General features: G+C 38.0%; 2 protein-coding genes across 5 annotated transcripts in view; one reads left to right on the top strand and one right to left on the bottom strand.

Moving 5' to 3' along the window:
* The window catches only part of fam184b (family with sequence similarity 184 member B), a 36,752-nt gene extending 35,943 nt beyond the window's left edge, over nt 1–809 (top strand). For all 4 annotated transcript variants that reach the window (XM_079811665.1, XM_079811663.1, XM_079811664.1 and 1 more), the window contains one exon: nt 125–809. In XM_079811665.1, the coding sequence (XP_079667791.1) occupies nt 125–215 (91 nt within the window). In that variant the 3' untranslated portion in view covers nt 216–809. The remainder of the gene's footprint in view (nt 1–124) is intronic.
* On the bottom strand, nt 808–15,638 carry haspin (histone H3 associated protein kinase). The gene is made up of 18 exons (XM_079811666.1): nt 15,517–15,638; nt 14,549–14,727; nt 14,318–14,422; nt 13,703–13,870; nt 13,526–13,613; nt 12,858–13,408; nt 7,309–8,104; nt 6,413–6,587; nt 6,019–6,176; nt 5,307–5,492; nt 3,530–3,615; nt 3,380–3,442; nt 3,124–3,215; nt 2,948–3,027; nt 2,210–2,298; nt 1,942–2,084; nt 1,223–1,325; nt 808–1,131 (listed from the first exon to the last, which is right to left on the bottom strand). The coding sequence occupies exons 2-18, from the start codon at nt 14,713–14,715 to the stop codon at nt 930–932; spliced, it is 3,252 nt and encodes a 1,083-aa protein (XP_079667792.1). The 5' UTR covers nt 14,716–14,727; nt 15,517–15,638; the 3' UTR covers nt 808–929.
* Nucleotides 15,639–21,454: the final 5,816 nt, after the last annotated feature.

The raw sequence follows: 21,454 nt of genomic DNA, 5'->3' as shown, positions 1-21,454 counted from the left end.
AATTAGGTGCATACATTATAACTTGATGTTAAAAAAAACAAACTCCTTTTTCTGGTTAAGTGGGGGTTTTTTTCCTTTCTCCCAAGATGTCTACAAATCTACATTTCTGGTTCTTGTGTTTCAGGACTCCTGCTGAGCAGAGGGTTATTGAAACAGGGCCTGATGGACAAGACCCTCAAAAACAGGAGTGGTTCACCAAATATTTCTCTTTTTGATGTCCCACTGAACATTTGGCTGTATCGGTCCCAACATATTGAGTACAGGATCACCAAAGTCTCTTCTTCTGCATAATTACACTCGACTGCAAGCTAACACCAAATAAGCTTTTCTACAGGATGCATTTCACTTTAATCCTGTTTAACAAAATGCAGCACACAGACCCAATGTCTTAAATTGTTACAATAAAGAGATTATGCATTCGGTCATAAAGAACTCGGAACATTGAAGGACAACAGAACACTAAGGTCATAGAGTGGGTGGGCATATCAAACGGCTGAAAGAAGAGAATGTTCCTGTGTAGAGGCTTCCTCCATTGATGCTTCACGTGTGGTCTCTCCCAGCAAAATGATGATTGTACAAGGTCTAAAAAAAAAAAAACCCTGAACAGTTCTGCAGCAAATCCATGGACCCCCTATTAATTAATAAAATGAACTGCCAAGTTTGGATTACTGGAAATGTGTGGAATGCTGAGACTTTTCTTAAACAAAAAGTGAATGCAAGAATAGCTGGTTTTGCCATACTATGCCAAAACTCTATCTCAAGATAATTAATGTGTATCAATAAATTACATATTTTTGTTTTTTTTTTAATCGCATGATGGCATTCTTTATTTGTATTTAATATCTTTTTTACAGAACATTTTACTTGCCCTGGACTGGTAACTCTAAATATACAGGTCTATATATTGTGTTAATTAAAACATAAATGTTTCACTGAAAGAATTTGCAGTTAAGTGCTTCTGTGGCTGATGGATAATTCAGGATCTCCGACTGGAAAGATTTGAGGGCCCTCTTCATTGTCCTCTGCTGGTTGGACTGGGCTTTGTTCTTGTAGTTCATGCTCACAAGCTTATCAACCAGATAGTGCAGCCACAACACATTGGAATGGGGATTATACATGGCCCAGCAGTTACTGAGAAAGAATGAAAAAAGAACCATGAGAATCATTAATCCTTCATTTAGAATGAAAGCATTTTAAATATCTTTAAGGCTCAAGCACACACTTGTTTTCTTTCTTCATTATGCGGTAGATTTCAAACTGATAATCTCCCTGACCCATGAACAACTCTTCATCGGAAGAGATATCACATGACACCGTCAGTCCATCTGAGAGAGAGAGAGAGAGAGAGAGAGAGAGAGAGAGAGAGAGAGAGAGAGAGAGAGAGAGAGAGAGAGAGAGAGAGAGAGAGAGAGAGAGAGAGAGAGAGAAAAACAAAGTTCAAACATTTAGAATATTTTCCAATTCATGTGTATTAGGTTAACTATATTTTCAACTCTTGTACCAAGAGTAAAATTAGCAAATTTTGCCAGAATGAAACTCTCTTAAAGGATACAATCATGCATGTGTCCTCTGGTTTGGGGGCAAATATTGATTTGTAGTTAATTTATGGGAAAATTTACTTTTTTGGGGGTTTTTTTTTTCTTGGAATGTTTGAGCTTCACAAATGCAATCAACAATATTGATAAAAAACTTTTTTTTTAATTAAATCTCAAAATAATATATTGTTGTGAGATGTAGTTGAGGTGGTCAAGAAAAGCCTCTGAAGTCAAGGCAAATATCACCATTTTATGAGTGTGGCTAGGGGGATACATGCAAAATTATTTTTAAATGTTGGATAACATCTACAATAGTGAATAAACATGGGATTTGCAACTAATACCTTAACTAAATTCATGGGACAGAAAACTATTTGGGCCAGAAAGAGTTTAGTCTTGGACTGACCTATTTCCAGGCGTGAGAGTGAGTAGTCAATAATGTTGACATGAACCCCTCGAGTCTCTATGGAATGCACTGTTCCATTCAGAATGAACTCATTGTGCTTGTGCTTAACATTCTTCACCAGGACGTTCCCCCAATGAAGATCTCTAAAAAAAAAAGCCAGCACACACCACTAACATCAGCTTACAATCGTTACAGAAATGATAGCATATACAGAAATGTGTATGCATCCTTTACATCTACATTTCAATTTCAGCTTCAAACTTGTTACCTGTGTTCAAAGCACAGGGCTTGCTCAGCTACAGCCAAAGCTGCAGTGACTTGATGTAGAACACTCTTGGCCTGGGCCATGGAAGCTAGCTGCAAAAGTACACACACACAAACAAACTTAAGTTGTCATAATGATATAATATAACTCAAAGTTTATGGAGACTTCTAATTAACAGGTTTAGATACAGTAATTCTCAAAGGGATAGTTTACCCAAAAATTTAAATAGTTATTTACTCATCCTCGAGTCATTCCAAACCAGTAAGATTTTTGTTCTTCAAATCAAAACACAAATATATATATTTAACAAAACCTGAGATTTATGCCACTCCATCAAAACTTTGACACAAAGTTTAAAAAGATATCAAAATTTAAACTGTTCAATCCAAGTCCTCTGAATAGACACAATGACTCTACACATTAAATATGGTAAAAGGAAGCTCAACTATGCCTGACTGACATGCGAGAACTAATGAGGTTTGATTTCATGCTTCACCCAAGCACGTTTGAGCTTATGCAAGATCTAATGAGGTTTGTTTTCGCAAGCAAATAAAGTTGAGGATGAGTAACATACATTTTTTATTTTAAGCTATTTTAACCATACAAGGACAACAGCATCAGTGAGGTCAGGTACTAATGTGAAGGGGCCTAAATTCACCCGAGGTGTTCAGTGGATGTCAGGCCTCACAGAATACCTGGAATAGCCAAACCTGATAAAGAAGGAAACCTGTGCACAAGTACCTTTCCATTCATGTTCTCTAGATCACTCCCTCCAAACTCAAACTCCAGGATTAAAAACAGCTGCTCGTCATCAAAGAAATCTGTGCCAACAGAATCAATACATTAATAGATATTAACTATAAACTGGATTTATATTGGGATATTTAAAGACATATCAATTGTTTACAACAGCTTACCAGGTCTGTCATTCTCTGATCCCTTCTGACGGTCAAACTTGTCCCAGGCTTTGAGCAGAGCATCAGGATAACGTCCACGGACACAATGTAAACTAAAAAGTAAAACAATTTAACTTTTTTTAAAAAGCAAAAATGTCTATCTTTATGTGCGCATTCTTAGAACTATAGCACATTCAAACTTGCCATCACCTCATTTTACACTTAAGTTAGCTAAAAAAAAAAAAAAATGAAAAAAAAAAAAATATTCGAAGCATACTTGTTTAGCCCAATGAAACCATCCGTCTTGTTAATTTCCTTTATGTTAAGACTGCTCAGCTCTCTGTAGGAACATTGAAAAGGTGTTTGAATATTTACACACCATTCAGTCAAATGTATAACATTTTCTGAGCTATGCCAGAGATCTTACTTGGAAATGATGATTTCATGGAGGATTTCACCAAATGTTTTCTGGTGTTCACCGTTGACCTGCTGACTGCCTTCTACTGGGATGATCTATAGAAATTACATTCAAACATCACTTCAATCATTTTTGTGTTTAAGAAATAATTCAGCTTACCACTCAGAATTAAAAATTACTAAACATCTATTTATATACATATACAGTGAGGAAAATAAGTATTTGAACACTCTGCTATTTTGCAAGTTCTCCCACTTAGAGATCATGGAGGGGTCTGAAATTGTCATCGTAGGTGCATGTCCACTGTGAGAGACATAATCTAAAAAAAAAATATCCAGAAATCACAATGTATGATTTTTTAACTATTTATTTGTATGATACAGCTGCAAATAAGTATTTGAACACCTGTCTATCAGCTAGAATTCTGACCCTCAAAGACCTATTAGTCTGCCTTTAAAATGTCCACCTCCACTCCATTTATTATCCTAAATTAGATGCACCTGTTTGAGGTCGTTAGCTGCATAAAGACACCTGTCCACCCCATACAATCAGTAAGAATCCAACTACTAACATGGCCAAGACCAAAGAGCTGTCCAAAGACACTAGAGACAAAATTGTACACCTCCACAAGGCTGGAAAGGGCTACGGGGAAATTGCCAAGCAGCTTGTTGAAAAAAGGTCCACTGTTGGAGCAATCATTAGAAAATGGGAGAAGCTAAACATGACTGTCAATCTCCCTCGGACTGGGGCTCCATGCAAGATCTGACCTCGTGGGGTCTCAATGATCCTAAGAAAGATGAGAAATCAGCCCAGAACTACACGGGAGGAGCTGGTCAATGACCTGAAAAGAGATGGGACCACCGTTTCCAAGGTTAGTAATAAGGTTGTATAAGTAAGGTTGGTAATACACTAAGACGTCATGGTTTAAAATCAAGCACGGCACGGGAGGTTCCCCTGCTTAAACCAGCACATGTCCAGGCCCGTCTTAATTTTGCCAATGGCCATTTGGATGATCCAGAGGAGTCATGAGAGAAAGTCATGTGGTCAGATGAGACCAAAATAGAACTTTTTGGTCATAATTCCACTAAACGTATTTGGAGGAAGAAGAATAATGAGTACCATCCCAAGAACACCATCCCTACTGTGAAGCATGGGGGTGGTAGCATCATGCTTTGGGGGTGTTTTTCTGCACATGGGACAGGGCGACTGCACTGTATTAAGGAGAGGATGACCGGGGCCATGTATTACGAGATTTTGGGGAACAACCTCCTTCCCTCAGTTAGAGCATTGAAGATGGGCCGAGGCTGGCTCTTCCAACATGACAATGACCCGAAGCACACAGCCAGGATAACCAAGGAGTGGCTCTGTAAGAAGCATATCAAGGTTCTGGCATGGCCTAGCCAGTCTCCAGACCTAAACCCAATAGAGAATCTTTGGAGGGAGCTCAAACTCCGTGTTTCTCAGCGACAGGCCAGAAACTTGACTGATCTAGAGAAGATCTGTGTGGAGGAGTGGGCCAAAATCCCTCCTGCAGTGTGTGCAAACCTGGTGAAAAACTACAGGAAACGTTTGACCTCTGTAATTGCAAACAAAGGCTACTGTACCAAATATTAACATTGATTTTCTCAGGTGTTCAAATACTTATTTGCAGCTGTATCATACATTATGTCTCTCACAGTGGATATGCACCTACGATGACAATTTCAAAAGTTCAAATACTTATTTTCCTCACTGTAGTTAGTATGCTTCTACAATGAAATTGTGTATGATTAAATTGTACACATACTTTGAGAGCGACAGTCTCATTAGAATCATTTATGGTTGAGAAGACCTCTCCAAATGTCCCTTCGCCAATCTTGTTGCAGTGCTTCATGCGAGCTGGAGGGATACAGTCACTAAAGGAAAGTGGGCCGCTCTGCTGACATTCTTGATACACTTTTTCTGCATCACTGATATCCTCGTCATATGAAGTCTGGAACACAAAGGAGGAGAGTAAAAATGGGAGAAAAGAGAAATCATAGAGATTAGAGAAATAACTGGAATAAAGACATTAATTATCTGAGAGGGTAAAAAGCGTAGACCTTGCATTATTCTATTATATTTATATCTCGTCATATACACACGTAAAAAAAAAATCCCATGCTCTGTGTGAATGTACATAGATGTCTTAGTCTTATCAAAACAGAAAAATTATATAAACACATTTTTTTTTTAAATGGTTTAAAAGGTTGTGTATGGAAGCTTGTTTCTGCCACATAATAAAAAATAAAAAAAAGGTAATTGTGACTTTTTCTCTCACATTTTTATCTTTCATTCTGACTTTTTGTCAGAATTGCAAGTTAATACTGCATTTTCGCAATCGGAATTGTGATATAACTCAACTATATTGGATACAATATATTTATGAGGGATACAGTTTCTTGAATTAAAAGAGACCTTTATTTACATAACAAATGTTCATTAAAGTTGAGGAGTGAACAATCTCTCTGTGTCTTTACCATGGGGGTGTTCACGGTGGACTGGAGCATGCGTAAAGGTGTGATTCTGGATGGTGTACACAGAGGGGAAGCAAACAGTTCTAGACTGGTGTCAGCTGGAAAACCAGAGCCTGGGGACTTTAGATGAGACTGTACCAAGCGCCGAGGGGTGGGAAATGCTGCGGTACACACAAAATTTACACATAAGATTTTAAAAAGTAACAAGAAATGAATGCCATTGTACATGCTTAGTTTTGCAAGTTTTTAAGGGAGAGAGGTAACAGAACAAAAGTGGCACTAAAACCACCCAGCATGTAAAACCTCAATGTAAAGTTCTCTATACAAACTTTGGGCAGTTTGGTATGTGAATCAAAGACTGTGTCTACTGGCATTATCTGGTTTGCTGTACACATACCAGTTTTCTTCTTATGCAGGGACAGTGCTGCCTTTAGACGGCCCCAGGAATGTGTCGTAAGTGCATCAGGAGTAAAGTTGGCCAGGATGGAAGAGAGATTCATTTGCTCCATTCTGAGAGGCGTCACAGCCAGACCAATCCCACTGGTACCCTGCAGCCAGCCACATGTTGTTTCCTGCATGAACGCACAGAAAAAAAGACAAGCAGCTGAAAGATTTGGTTATTTTTTTCTGCAAAACAGTGACATTTTTTTCTTCTCTCTGAAAAAAAAAAAAAAACCTTCCTGCAGAATTGAAAGTTGTGGTGTCAAAATACTTTTAGATTTCATTTACTAAATACAAACTGAAGATATCCAAAGAAGGGCGTAAACATAAATGCAATCTTCTATATTAGGGATGACTAATAAAAACACAATCTCTAAGAGGTGAAGCATATTGCTGGGTTGTCGGATGTTGAAAATAAATAAGTAATATTTTGCTTATTGTGGGACTTGAGTAATAATGCCCATATTATAAAAAATACATACAATTAGATAAAGAGACAGATAAGAGTAATTAAGTTAACAAAAAGTTAATTTACTGTTGCAAAATGAATATGGGTATGTTAATTTAGTGTAGTAATTATATATTTTAAATAACTAAATCATTAAAATAAAAATATTAATAATAACAATTTGGTCACCTTGACCCATGCATACATTTTGTAATAGAGATTTAGAACATAATATGAATAAGTGATTTTACTATGAAAAAATAACTCAATTGTAAAGTGGATTGCTGTGCACATCTTTTCAATGATACATAAATAAAACAAATACTAGTCAAAGAATGTGAGAAAATGTGTGAATATCATAGCAAAATAAGCACATGAATATATTCTTGACAATGATAACTGACCGCTGCATAAGTGTCCGCTCCAGCAGATAACATGCTGCACCCAGAACTGTAGTCTCCTAACGCTGCCTTTGTTCGTCCTTCCTTTTTCCTCCGTTTTTCATTGAACTCTCCAGTACCCCTCTTCGACCAGCGGCTGACATTCAGTCCACTCACACAAACTTTACGACCGGTGCCAGTACCAGCACCTGTGCGTTCTTTAGGCACAGCAGGTGGTCGTGTTTTACTGCGAGTTGCAGAGGCATGTGGAGAGACTGGAGGTTGTTGGAATGATGCAGACAAGTGGCGAACAACCGATTCAGCATTATTGGGAGTCCGATGATTTATTGGACTGAATTGGATAACATTCCCTGACTCCTTAAAAGGTGGAGAGGTGGCAATGTCCCTGCGGTTGATGGAGAGTATGTATGGGGAGTCAGTGCAGGGAGCTTTTGTTGCCCCCTGGTGGACCAAATGACACGCACCCAAGTCAACTCGGGGAATGCAGACAGTGAGGGAAGATAACAGACATTCAGCCTTAAGACGGTCAATATGGGACAGATTTGAGCAAATGGCCTCAGTTAAAGGAGAAGTGGAAAGAGACTTTGAGGAGGAGATATAGAGGGACGGTTTGGATAGTGAAAAGCGGCTGGATGATACGGTTACATAGGTTTGGCTGTTCTGACTAGTTGCTGCCACGGAGGACTCCAAACAGCCTGAGGCAATCTTCTTTTCCCATTTTTTGCTGAAACTTTCCAGCGACTGATGGTCTGAGACATCAATTCTTTTGAGCGTTAAGGCTACATCCACTGTGCGACACCTATATACCAACATAAACAGACAGGATTAAACTGAAACTTTTTATTCAAATAAAAACATGAGACATTTTTTACATACAATAGCAGTCATGAATAGGGTAAACGTACCTTTTAAGCTCACCAAAATCTACATTGAGACATTTTAGTGGACAGGGTATTGTTTTATGTTAAAATAAAATAATCTCTCACACAATAATATTAAATTTTATTTTAAATGACAAAATCATTTAAATTAAGATTTACATCGTTAAATGCAAAAAGTCTGGCTGTACTTAATGGGTACATGTTTGTACCCTTTAAGCAAACCCCTGTTGCCATTAAGCTCACAACATGTTTTTTTGGGGAAATTCTTGTTTATTTTAAACAACATTTTTAAAGAATAATTTTATGAAGATTAACTTGACGTGACAACCATGAGTTAATATTTAAAGTCTGTTTATGGAGTATTTACATAGACATTCGATGTGGATTAGCGTAAAGGATGCACACTGAGCTTTATTGGAACAGCAAACCTTTTTTAATTAATAAATATTACATTTAACTTAAAAGGACAATTTGCTAAATAAATAATCTACGTCATGTATTAAGTTCATACATATTTTAATATGAACAGCTATTATTGAAAATATCTATGAAATTATATATATTTTTAATTGATGTGACACTGAAGCTGTGATTTTCATAGTAGTGCACCCTTTAAGCCTGTGAAGTAATATATTAGTGTAGCACACAATCTTATACAGCTAGTAAGCTAACAATGTTCTGTAGCATCTGCGTTATGCTGCTAAAACCATATTGAGGCCCTAACTGTAATTATTTCCCACATCCAGGTTCCAGGTTACAATATGCAAAAGCCTAAACATTAATCTCTTAATTTTGCAGTAAGAAGTTATACTTAGGCTAAAACATCTAAAAAAATGCACATTTAAGGAGCTACTCTTTTGGTGAAAGTTTTCAGAAAGCTTTCAAAATGGCCACCAGACAGTGTGAACACATGAATACCCATATCTCAGTGTGCAATGGTCTGATTAGCTTGAAATTACAGGAGGTATATGGTAACAAACACATCAGTTGGTTAAAACATCAAGTAGGATGATAAATAAAAATGTTTCTTTTTATAATCTGAGCTCAAAGATATTAGTGTGCTTAATGGGTACGTTTACCCTAATTAGGTTATTATTAGGGCCCACTTTCCAGAGGTAAAGGTTACGTAACAAATAGTTGTTTGCAATCACGTGGTTCTGATGACGTGCAAAATTCAGATGGAGGGCAGGAAGTGAAAAACAGAATGGACGAGATGGAGGAAAGTCCATAATGTGCTGGTCTAGAAAGCTATAAACCGAAAATCACAACATATGTTGGACGTGAAGTTATGAAGAGGAGCGATTTTTCTACTGAATTGGAAGACTTGCCTGTCATCGAGGCAGTAGATATAAAGAATGTGAAGCTGCCGCCACGCTGTGTTGAGTTCTGTTCTGGTCTGGTTTGTTTATATCGCGCTGCATTTCTTCTAGTGAGTTTAGGTTATTTTGATTTTATGTTGACTCGTAATTGTGAAAAATGTCACCATTGTAGGTCATTCATGCTGCATCGAGAATTGCCATAGGAACTCACATCATCGTTCAGGTGGAAAACTGGACAATGTAATACACTTTTCCGCCTTTTCTACATGTAAAAACACAGGTTGAGGACGCTGGATAGCAAATCTAGTAATAATGTCACGGATTAAACCTACTCACTCAATAAAATAATCACATTGCTTTTGAAAGTTCTGCATTTTGTTTGGTTTAATGATTAACATTACATTTGCGAGTATGATTCTCAGTCGGCTTATGAATTTGCCACTTCAAAACTATTCACAAGCTTCTATAGATTTGATTTTGAGTTGTCATTTATTTAAATAAATATTAAAAAAAGAATACAGTGTGTCAGTGTCTGTCCGCTAAATGTAACCCTCTCCTATTGTCCTGCGTAGGGCTGGGACGGTTACCGCATTACCGCAATACCGCGGTCACGTGACGCCTACCGCGGGTCTGAGATCGTCCCCGCCATCACCTCAAAAAAAATAAAAATAAAACATTGGCCTGCCCATGTGTGCACGTTGTGTCTAATTCCATGGATTCATTGATTCTAATGACATGGATTGTGTCTAATGACATGTGTTTCTTATATGGATTCAAGGTTTTCTAAACAAAACATAACAAAAGATGGAGCAAATCCGACCTTTCGCGAGTTGGGAGCGCAATGTTACATTATAACATTCCATTTGTACCTGTGTAATGTCTTTTAGCCTATAATTTGATTTTAATTTTACTAAAGCATAAAATACAGGCGCATAAGCAGGACCTCAGTTTTTAATTGCACGTGCTTAACACAATTCTCTCACATGGTTGCGCAGCCGACAATAGCGGGTCGGGAGATAGAAGTCATGAAAGCAGAAAAAGAACGCACCGCCCGGGCCATGGGTTTGTGTCGAACGCTGACCGATTTCTCCCATAGCTGGCAAAAAAAAAAAAAAAAACGGCTTCAGAAAGAACAAACTGAGCTGGACCTGCCTCAGCCCTCCTTAGTACTGGTAAGTTTTTACTCTCTTCCAACTCTGTTTGGGAAAGATTGACTACAAATAAGCTGAGCCTGCGAAATTTCATTCAATATAATCAATAAATAATCTATTGTAGGCAATTAAATATAAGTTGGCTATGCGATTCTGAAATTCCAATTTCATTAAAAGGCTATCGAAAAAGATATCCGTCTGGCAGGCTTACAAGCACAGTAGTGTGCGACACTTTGTTAAATTAAATAGCCTTCGTTAAATATTTGAACCACTGAGACAAAAGCGCACACGAGATATATAAATTAATATGAATATGTAAAAATATGAAATATAAATAAGTAATAGGCTATACAATCACGGTAGTGTGAGCAGCGACACTTTGTAAAATTAAATAGCCTTCGTTAAATAGCACCACTGAGACAAAAGCGCACACGAGATGGGCATATAGCCTATATATAAATTTATATAAATATGTAAAAATAGGCCTAATATAATATAATAATATAATATGTAAAAATTATTTATGTAATGTAAATAACAAATATAAATAATTAATTAATATAGGCCTATATATATATATATATATATGTAATATAAATAATGTATATGTATGTGATATACAATCATTAGCCTAAATAGCCTTGTTAAATTAGCCTAAAAAGTCTTCGTTAAATAGCCCTGAACCACTGAGACAAAAGCGCACACCACACGAGATATGTAAAATAATATAAATATGTAAATGTTATAAAATATAAAAAATAAATATAAATAATAAAAGTAGCATAATATACAATCAAGGTAGTGTGAGCAGCGAGTGACTACACTTTGTTAAATTAAATAGCCTTGAGCCTTCGTTATTCTTCATTAACCACTGAGACAAAAGCGCACACGAGGTGTAAATTGTAGCTAAATGTAAATTAATAGCCTGAATATTTTAAAATATGTAATATAAAAATATAAATACTATAAATATAAATAATATATTAGGCTATAGGCTATTATGGGTGTGCGCAAAAGTCGTTATAGTTTAAGTGATTGTTTAATGACGACGACTGTAATCTGAAAGTAAAAATATGGGAAATAAATAAACAAATAAATATATATTACTGATCATTACCGATAAATAAAAATGTTTGTTTGTCTTTGTTTATGCTGTTCCATCATCAAATCTCTCAGTCGTGATCTGATCTGCTCTCTCAGGAAAAAATATGAAGGCTGGGATGGTAACCATAGCCTAGTCTATATTTCGTTTTGCCAGCACTTTTTTTTTTCAGATATCATTCCATTTCTGTTCTAATTGTTCCTGTTCTAAACGTGAAAAAATAAATGTAAAATAAACATGTTCCTTATTATGTTCAATTGCCTGCGCTGGGGTGTGCGTGTGCGGCTGTGCGCGAAAGTCCAGCGGGAGCCATTCAAAGCGGTTTACCGCTGAACCGCGGGAATTTCTTGCTTTTCAACCGCGGTAAGAAAAAATCCATACCGTCCCAGCCCTAGTCCTGCGTGGCCATATGGGAAAGTGAATATTTTCAATGACAACAAGAGGTTTCAGTTACATTTATACCTTTCCAACAAAGAAATAGATAGACTTCTATCAGCTTGTTGAACATTTTGATTTGGACACATTTCGATCATATAATGATAACTGAAGCAGCTGCGAGTGCCCAGCGTGTGACACTGTTTTTACGGTAACCAGAACAACAAATTCAACGAAAAAACAACGAATTTGTGAAACAAATTCTTCAAATGTCAGTGAAAACATCAAATGAACAAGCAATGCGATAAAATAGCTTCTCTTCCCTGCAAACGATACCAAGAATGTGAATATATAAAACAAAGGTAAGCCGGTATCCATATCAAGTTCAGTATAAGCGGACCGAAAACGGCATTAAAGGAGACAAGTTAGTAAAGTGATAAGTTACGTAAACGTTAAAAGCTCTTTGTGGAATTCTCGATTTGAGCAACAATAAACGACGCAAAACAAAGGCATTTTGAGTTTGTGATAGTGATTCCCATGTAGAAAATCGCTTCCTGCCCTCCACCTGCATTTCCCGCCACAGCAGTGACGTCACTGCAAACAACCAATTGCTGAGAAACTAATTCAAATTTTCCCCCCAAACTTTTGACTAGTAATGAAAAACCCTTCATGAATCACTAAAAGGTTTGGGGTTTCTCTTTGTAAATAAGCAGCCATTACTCACCTCTCCTTTAGGTCCTCTGCTAAGGATTCTAGGTGTGACGGTGTTGATATGCATCCAAAACCTCTGCTTGCCTGTGCAGACGTGGCCTCTTCTGCACATCCTTCTTTTCTCTGATCTCTCTCTTCATCCGAAGCTCTCTCTTCCACAACTGCATCCTCTTCACCCTCCGCTCTCTCTCCAGAAGAGATGTCTGGGATTGAGAGCTGCTGACTTGTCTTCTCTCGTGGGGTGTGGTCACACTCTTTTACATTCTTCAAACTATGAGCGCTGTTGTTGTTTTCAGTAGGTTGGTGATGTTCATCAAAGCTGAGGGAGGAGATCTCACTGACGGAGGGCTCTGGTAAGTTTTGAAGCTGTCTGCAGACTAGTGAAGGGGTGCTGGACAGCAGAGGACATTTACTTGGGAGCTGCTCATCACTGTCATTGAAAGAGACCTCTGTCAGAGCCCCACGGTTCTGTGTGCGTTTGCGGTACAGCTTCTTGTGCTTGCTTTGGGAGAACGAAGGGAGGAAATCATCTGAAGAATTTAGCGTGCGGTGAAGAACAACAGACTAGGTGAAAAGAGAAGAGGGGGATAAGCAAGAACACTAATGTTTCAATGACAATCCATCAGCATTTTCTCTCTTACACACAAAAAACTGTTACTTAGAATAAATACTGTTACTTACAATTTTCTTAGTTTGGATGGGTGGTGGTGGTCTTTTGCGATGTGTGACAAACCTGCCCAAATGGGGAGGGTCTAACACTTTCTTGGAACTACAGAGATACAAAGCATTTCACTCAAAAGCACTCAAGCAACAGTAACGATTTTCTGACTTTTTTACTAAATATAAGATAGCACTTACTCAGCACATTCATCAGCAGACGTTTCTGGGTGGACTTTCTTCATCAAAAAGGACTCATCATTGTCACTGCTGTTGCTAAGTATTATTTGTTTATATATTTTTGCCTTATTTGTTGTTCGAGTCTTTCTCAAAGCTGTAGTCCTTACTGGTTTTGCACGCGTCTTCTTTCTACAGAAACAAAGCCATACAGAACAGTAAGGAAAAGATAACAATTCTTCAGTCCATTTCTAATGGGTTTTTAGAATCTTCAAAATAAGTAAAATAAGATTTGGAGTTAAATTCCAGACTAACATTAACTATGTTTCAAAAAAGGTACAAAGAAATAAATAATGAAGTTTTGCGGTTCTGTAATGTTAATTAATTAAACGTCAGTGGAAGTTGACAAAAAATTGCACCAAAATAGCATAGGACATTTCATTTGTTCTGCGCAAACTGAGTAAAATATGTGTTCTGCCCTGTTGAAAAAAAAAACAGCATATAATGGTTTAGCATGTTTTGAGGCACGGCAGCTGTTTAAGCTGGTCCTAAGAAACTAGCTCCAGCTCAGGACCAGCTTATAACCAGCTCAGGACCAACCAAGGACAGGGTGGTGTTGCATTTTGCCATAGTGCTGACCTCAACGGTGAGGTTGGTGCATGGTTTTCCTCATCACTCATGTTCTCCTTTATGGCAGTCATGCCTTTTCTCTTAGCAGGGCGGGAGGCTGCTTCTTTTATTTTCCTTAGAATAGAGAAAGGAATGATAAATTGGCATGGATAATAATAGCTTGACTATAGAAAAGTAAAACCAGTTCTGTAATATAAAATGGCAATGATAAATTAGTGGGTACCGGTAAGCATGTTTTACCGTTTCTTGGGTTGTGTGGCCTCTGGTATGGACTGATCTGATGAAGGAGTGCTTGAAAAAGAGAAAGCTGCTTTCCTCAGGTCAGGGGAGAACCAAGGCTCCACCTTTCGCATTTGTTTACTGTATGTCTTGATAAACACTGGCCCATTTTTTCCTCTTGAGTTCATCTTGGATCTTTACTACAGTGCAGAATTAAAATATGATATAAACATGGAGAAACAACAGAACCTTTAGCTAAACAATAGAGCAAGTGATAGCAATGACAATGTCACGGGTTCAAATCCCAGGGAATGCACAAACTGATTTTTAAAAAAATAAATCAACCTTGCAAATTAAAGTCTTTAAAAAAAAAAAAAAGTTCTTTGCTAATGAGCGTATTCCTGTAAAGACAATAAAGTGTTTCATTTGTAACACTTCATTAATAATGTTTCAGAAGCTTCCCCGTCCACAACCTCAGAAAGAAAAAAAAATCTTGTATTTTATTGCATTTTTGATGTTACAGGACAATAATCTTTACAGATGGGTATGATCTAACATACATTCACGTCAATAAAAATAAAAGTAGCATTACTTGACTGACTACAAGAGATGTGTTAGACTTATTTGTAATATAACGTTACATTTCGTAGATAATTTTATATGAAGCTGCTTATTAATCTAATAAACTCAACAGTTTGTATACTGGTAAAGTTACTAATAAACACTAAAATGACCAACACAAGCAAACAATAATACGTGAACTATTGACATTTCAGTGAGTTTTCAAATTACTTGATCTGAAACGGTTTTTGTTACTAAAACAGCACTTGTAAAAATAAATTACATTCGGAAATGAATCGGAATGATTAGTTCATTCTTGAGAGAAAACACTAAAGCTAACACATAATCGGCTGGATACACACAGACAAACCATTGTAACGTTACAGGAAACCACTGCGCATATTGTACAAATGAAAAGTGTTATTTACCTCGATGTGTTATCGACATGCAGACCAGATCCCTTCTCGAGACTACTAAATAACTGTATAATTAAAAAATAAAAAGTCAGAAACAAAAAAGAGTACCGATCATCACTATGATAAACCGCTCTGGTTCAAACTGAGAAGAGTCGCTGATTGGGTTTTCTTCTTCTTCGTGTTTAATGGCCGCTCACTCCTTTGGAACATTACCGCCACCTACTGTACATTAGCAGCTTTTTCGAACTACAGTTGCCAAACAACACCAGAGAGAAATGTATTAGTTTTTCTCAGTCGCTTTGGTACATTTCTCAGATCAGAATTGAAATTCTCAAAACTACCTGTTCAATCTTCACATCATTGTGTCACTTGTGCACATCAAAAAAGCAGTTTCTCATTTCTTTGAACAAGTTGCAAATGCGTTTGTACATCCATGCAAATGATAATGTACAATTCTCTGCTGTTTCCTACATTATCAATTGCTTATATCATGTTGATCAAAATTTATTATAATGGGTCTCTGTTGAATAGTCTCACCCCCACAACATTTAGGCATTAGTTCATAGCATAAGTCTTTACATGCAAAATGGTTGAACAAGTTGTCATAATATGTCAAGCATATTTTTATACATTTACATTAGACGTTCACATTTCTACTGTCTTTTCCTTTCTGTATCGCAATAACATGGTCTGTCAACAAATTACAGTAATAAATGTGAATCTTGTCCAGTCTCTTGCAATCAAACTCCCACTAAGGTGTAACCTACAATTTACAATTGTCATCCCTCCAGTGTACACTGTTATATTGACAACATGACTAAGCAATTTGACTGTCTTATCCGTACACAATGACACAATGACATGTTCATTGACACAGATATTTACTTTTGAGAGATGAACTAAGGATTTTGAGCAAGAGACTGGCTTTTGCAGGTAATCCATGGTGTTTTGCTATTTGTACGAATTGTTTTGAGAAATGCACTTACTGTTTTGCAAATGTCGAGGGTGATTCGAGAAATTTACCAAAGCAACTGAGAAAAACTGTAATTCATATATATTTTAAAACAATCTAATTAAACCTAAAACATTCAGCCAGTAAGAAAAGAAAACCTGTAGGTTGTATTTATTAACATAAACAATTGATTTATAATTAATGATTGAACATGTTTATAGGTCTTGTAATGTATCATTGTAGCATATAACGTAAACATAATATACAATATTGCATACTTTTATTGATCTAAATTGTATAATTTATTATTGTAGCCTTATTTAAGTTGATTTTCTGCATACTGTATATTTATTTTTGGATTGACACGTGGTTACAGTTTTTTTGGATTGCTTAAGCACGATTTTCAAAACAGGGCCCGCGTTTTCAAAACACTACACACAATTAGCACAACCACACACCCAATTAGCAAAACACTACAGATCCTTTGCATAATTAAACACTCTTGTAAAAACTATACACTTCTGTTTCAAAACCACACTTTGTTACCATATGAAACACACACGTTTCACATTAACATACTCTGTTTGCACGAGTTACACTCTGCTGTGATAAACCTAAAACACTTTTAGCACTTCTACTTCCCTATGATTAGAGTAGGCTACCATCAACAAAGTACAAATATAATGTAAAGTCACCAAACACCACACAAGACCAATGTTGCAGACTGAAGAAACTAATTTATTTGTCAACACGCCCAAAATGTTGACATGGAGATCCAGAATACTGTAACAAAATGTCACTTCACATATTGTACTGTAAGTTCAAGGAACAAAAAAAACTATACATCGTCTCTTCGCCTAGCTGGATCTGGCCAGAGAATTTCATCAACGTCGCAGGCAATGTTGTCATTGGCAAGACACCTTGGAAAGAAACGTCTTGAATGACGAATCCATCCTTGCATTGCTGCAACCTCCATCTGGTCACAGGCCTCCTCCATGGCTTGGATGAGGGGTACCTCAGCCTGGAGACGGAGATCATATACCTTCCACCGCCATGCCGAGAAAAACTCTTCTATAGGGTTGAGGAATGGAGAATATGGTGGAAGATATAGGATAGTGAAATGTGGATGTTGCTGAAACCAGTTCTGAACCAGAGCAGAGCGGTGGAAAGACACATTGTCCCAGACAACAATGTATTGCATATGATCAATTTGATTAGCTGCTGTTATGTTGTGCAATTGGTCCAAGAATCTAAGTATGAGTGCTGTGTTGTAAGGGCCAATATGGGCATGGCGGTGGAGGACCCCATTCTGTGTAATGGCTGCACAGAGTGTTATATTACCCCCACGTTGCCCGGGGACATTGACTATAGCCCTTTGGCCAATGATGTTTCTTCCCCGCCTTCGTGTTCTCGCCAGGTTAAAACCAGCCTCATCTACGTAAATGAACTCATGCAGGATCTCCTCTCCATCCATTCGTAAAACTCTCTGAAGAACAGTGTCAGGCAAAATTGTATAGTTCAGTGTAGATCTAGTATACATAGTACAGTAAAAGAATATGAGACCGTATGCAAGATCACACTGCTATAGTGAATACATACCTCTGCATAATCATGCCGCAGTCGCTTCACCCTTTCGGAATTGCGCTCGAAAGGCACTCGATAAATTTGCTTCATTTGAATATGTTTTTTTTTTAGGATGCGTGCCAGTGTTGATGTTGAGACCTGATGGATATCGTTGAAAGTGGCATGGTTATTGACAATGTTAGCTTGGAGCTGCTTGAGTGTTATAGCATTGTTGGCCAAAACCATGTTTACAATCTCCCTCTCTTGCTGTTCTGTGAACATAGGAGGCCTTCCCCCTTGTCGCTCCTGACCCTCAATCCTATATATAAAAACAAATCCATACAATAGTACAGTAATTTTACAGGAAAAGGTAACAGAAGTGCTGATAATGCATAGAATACAGTACTGTAAGCAGTTACTGAAACCGTGCAGATGTTTGTGATATGATGATATTTTTACAGTACCTATTTTCCAGTCTAAATGTTCTTATCACACTTGCCACTGTGTATCGGCTTAGATTTGGCTGTACTCGCAGTCCAGCCTCTCTCAGCGTCAGTCCGTGGTTGACAACGTGATCAACCAGTGTTGCACGGATCTCATTTGTGAGATTCGGTCCTCTTTGAGCACCTTCTTGTCTTCCTCTTCCTCTTCCTCTACCTCTACCTCTTCCTCTACCTCTGCCTCCAGCATGGCCTCCATCTCTTCCTCTGTTGATTGCTCCTCTGTTGATTCCTCCTCCTCCTCCAATAAGTTGCTGGAGTGATTGAGCGTGAGCTACTGTGTGTGTGTGTGTGTGTGTGTGTGGGCTGGTAATCCCTACGTTATGGGCACAAAATGTCCCCACAAAGATGGCAATATCCGAAATCCTCATCCTTGTGGGGACATTTTTAGGTCCCCATGAGGAAAACATCTTATAAATCAGACTAAGTGATGTTTTTTGACAATGTAAAAATGCAGAATGTCTCCTGTGATGGGTAGGTTTAGGGGCAGGGGCAGTGTAGGGGGATAGAAAATACAGTTTATATAGTATAAAAACCATTACGCCTATGCCCTATGGAAAGTCCCCATAAAACATGAAAACCCAATATGTGTGTGTGTGTGTGTGTGTGTGTAATATCCTTAAAGGTCCCATGGCATGGCATTTTTCTATTATTTTATAATGTTTCCTGAGGTGTACTTATATTGTTAGTATGATTTTTACATCATAAAATATCATAATTTAGAAATAAAAGGCATTTTTTCTATACTGCTGTTTGCCCTGTGGCTGAAGGCCCTGTTACAAGAGGCGTGTCTGCTGTGAGACTTCAGTAAAAACGCCCACTGTTGTGATTGGCTGACATCTTTGCATTTGATATGAGCGGAGGGGGCGTGGTTTAACGAGGTCTACGAGGCATGAGCAGGCACGAGCTGCTGCCAGAGAGATGGATGGACCGGAGTTCACTTCACATCGGTTCTGTCAGTCTCAGTTCAGTGAACTGTTTTAGTTACAGCATATACTTCAGGTTATTAGTCCATTTCTAGTCGGAGGGGCTGTAACTCATGTCAGAAAGTTAGTAACTTTAGTAAATTATGGATCAGCGCTGACTGGAGACGTGAACCGTTTAGAACGATTCAGTCCGATTTGGTGAACTGATTCGGTTCACTAAAAAGAACCGGTTCAAAAGAAAGATCGTTCGCGAACCGGACATCACTAATGTACCAGAGACTGAGCTCAGCGATTGTTATTTATAGTAACTACTGAGTTATGAGAGCGCTGTCAGTCAGCGCGAGTTTATTGTGTTTGTATTTGAGAGTTCTGAATAAACACGAGTCCCAGTCACGCCGAGTCCGTCTTCATCATTATTACCAACTTTGTAACACATGCAAAGTACCATTACAGCTGTCGAGATGAACGAGTTATGAGTAAGTGTTGATAATACCATTATTTTTAGATGTTCCTATCATATGAAAAGCGTCAGTGACGCGCATTGAGTACACAGCGCAAACAAAGACACAACAGCAGTAATCGAATGTAATCCAGTTTATTGTGGGAATAGCTGGTTAGCCTAGCCCAGATACCCTCACGCTTACCCCCCTTCTGCTTAATCTCGTGCCGCGTAAGGCGCCTCCGCTGTGGGCCAGATGCAGTACTGGGGGCCGGGGATGTTGGAGGCCGACCGGAAAGTGCAGAACGAGCCTCGGCGTGTGTAAGGTTTATCTCTAAAGATGTTACTCTGCTGATGTTGAGCAGAAACGACTGTATGCACATTGTAGAACCGATAGACGTGACGAGGACGTACAAAAACACTGACTCACAAGATAGAAAACACGAAAACACCGCTCTGTCGGGAGAGAGAGAAGCCGCAGCGTGTGCACGAATAATAAATAATTAGCTACACATAAGAAATCACTTATCACAGATCAGAAGGAACTGAAAAAAGACTTCTGTTTTCATTTGTACATCCAAACACTGAGAAACTGCCAGCGTTCACTCGTTCACAAGCCATGATCTCTCGAGCGTTTGCATGGGCGTGCCAGATTCTCTGGGTGGAGGAAAGGGAGGTAACCGTTCCTGCTTGGACGTCAAACCAGGAGACTTCAGGATTGGCTCGTCTGGCCTGTCATTTTCTCAAAGGCAGAGAAAGACAGCCAGAACTCGGGTTTACACCGATCAACATTTCTATCCACTTGGGGACAATATTCAGGCTAGGGGAACTCATATTAATGTTGAAAAACCTCATAAAATGAAAATGTCATGCCATGGGACCTTTAAAATGTACTTAATTAATATATGTATATACTTAATTATATATTAGAGATGCAACAATACAGTTAGTCCACGGTTCAATACAAACCTCGGTTTTTAACCACGTTTTCCGTTCGGTTCGGTTCTGATGGCTTGTCATTGTATAATATAAAATAAATATATATATAAAGATTTACACTGGCAGCTCAGAGCTGTACAGCAGCATTTAAGTATGAAATTGAATGAATAAATGTAAAAATAAAACACTACATAGACTTCACTATAAAATATACACTGATTCTTATTAAAGCTACTGTGTTAAAGTTTTTCAGTCAAGAGCAGTGAGTTATTTTCTCTTTGTCTTTTGTTGTTGTATTAACATTAAATGGACAGTTCACTCAAAAATGAGAAATGAATACAGGTTTGGAACAATATTAGAGTGAGTAAATAATGACATAATTTTAGAGGTGAACTGTCCCTTTAAGGACAGCGTGTTCACTACTGTACTGCTTTCAATTTAAGACCTGCATGCATCTAATATACAGACACACGCGATTTTACTTTCACTTTAGACATAACCTTGTGTGTATTTGACAGTATTAGCGCAGTAAGACTCCAGTAATCACGTGTTTGACAGGCGTTTAGTGCGCGCGCTTGGAAAAGCGCATGTTAAAACCGTGCACGCGAATGAGACGGCAAGGCTTTAAAAC

This window comes from Gobio gobio, assembly GCF_949357685.1.
Source record: "Gobio gobio genome assembly, chromosome: 3".
Classification (NCBI taxonomy): domain Eukaryota; kingdom Metazoa; phylum Chordata; class Actinopteri; order Cypriniformes; family Gobionidae; genus Gobio; species Gobio gobio.
The sequence above is the reverse complement of the archived record's forward strand: the minus strand, read 5'-3'. Positions and strand labels throughout refer to the sequence as shown.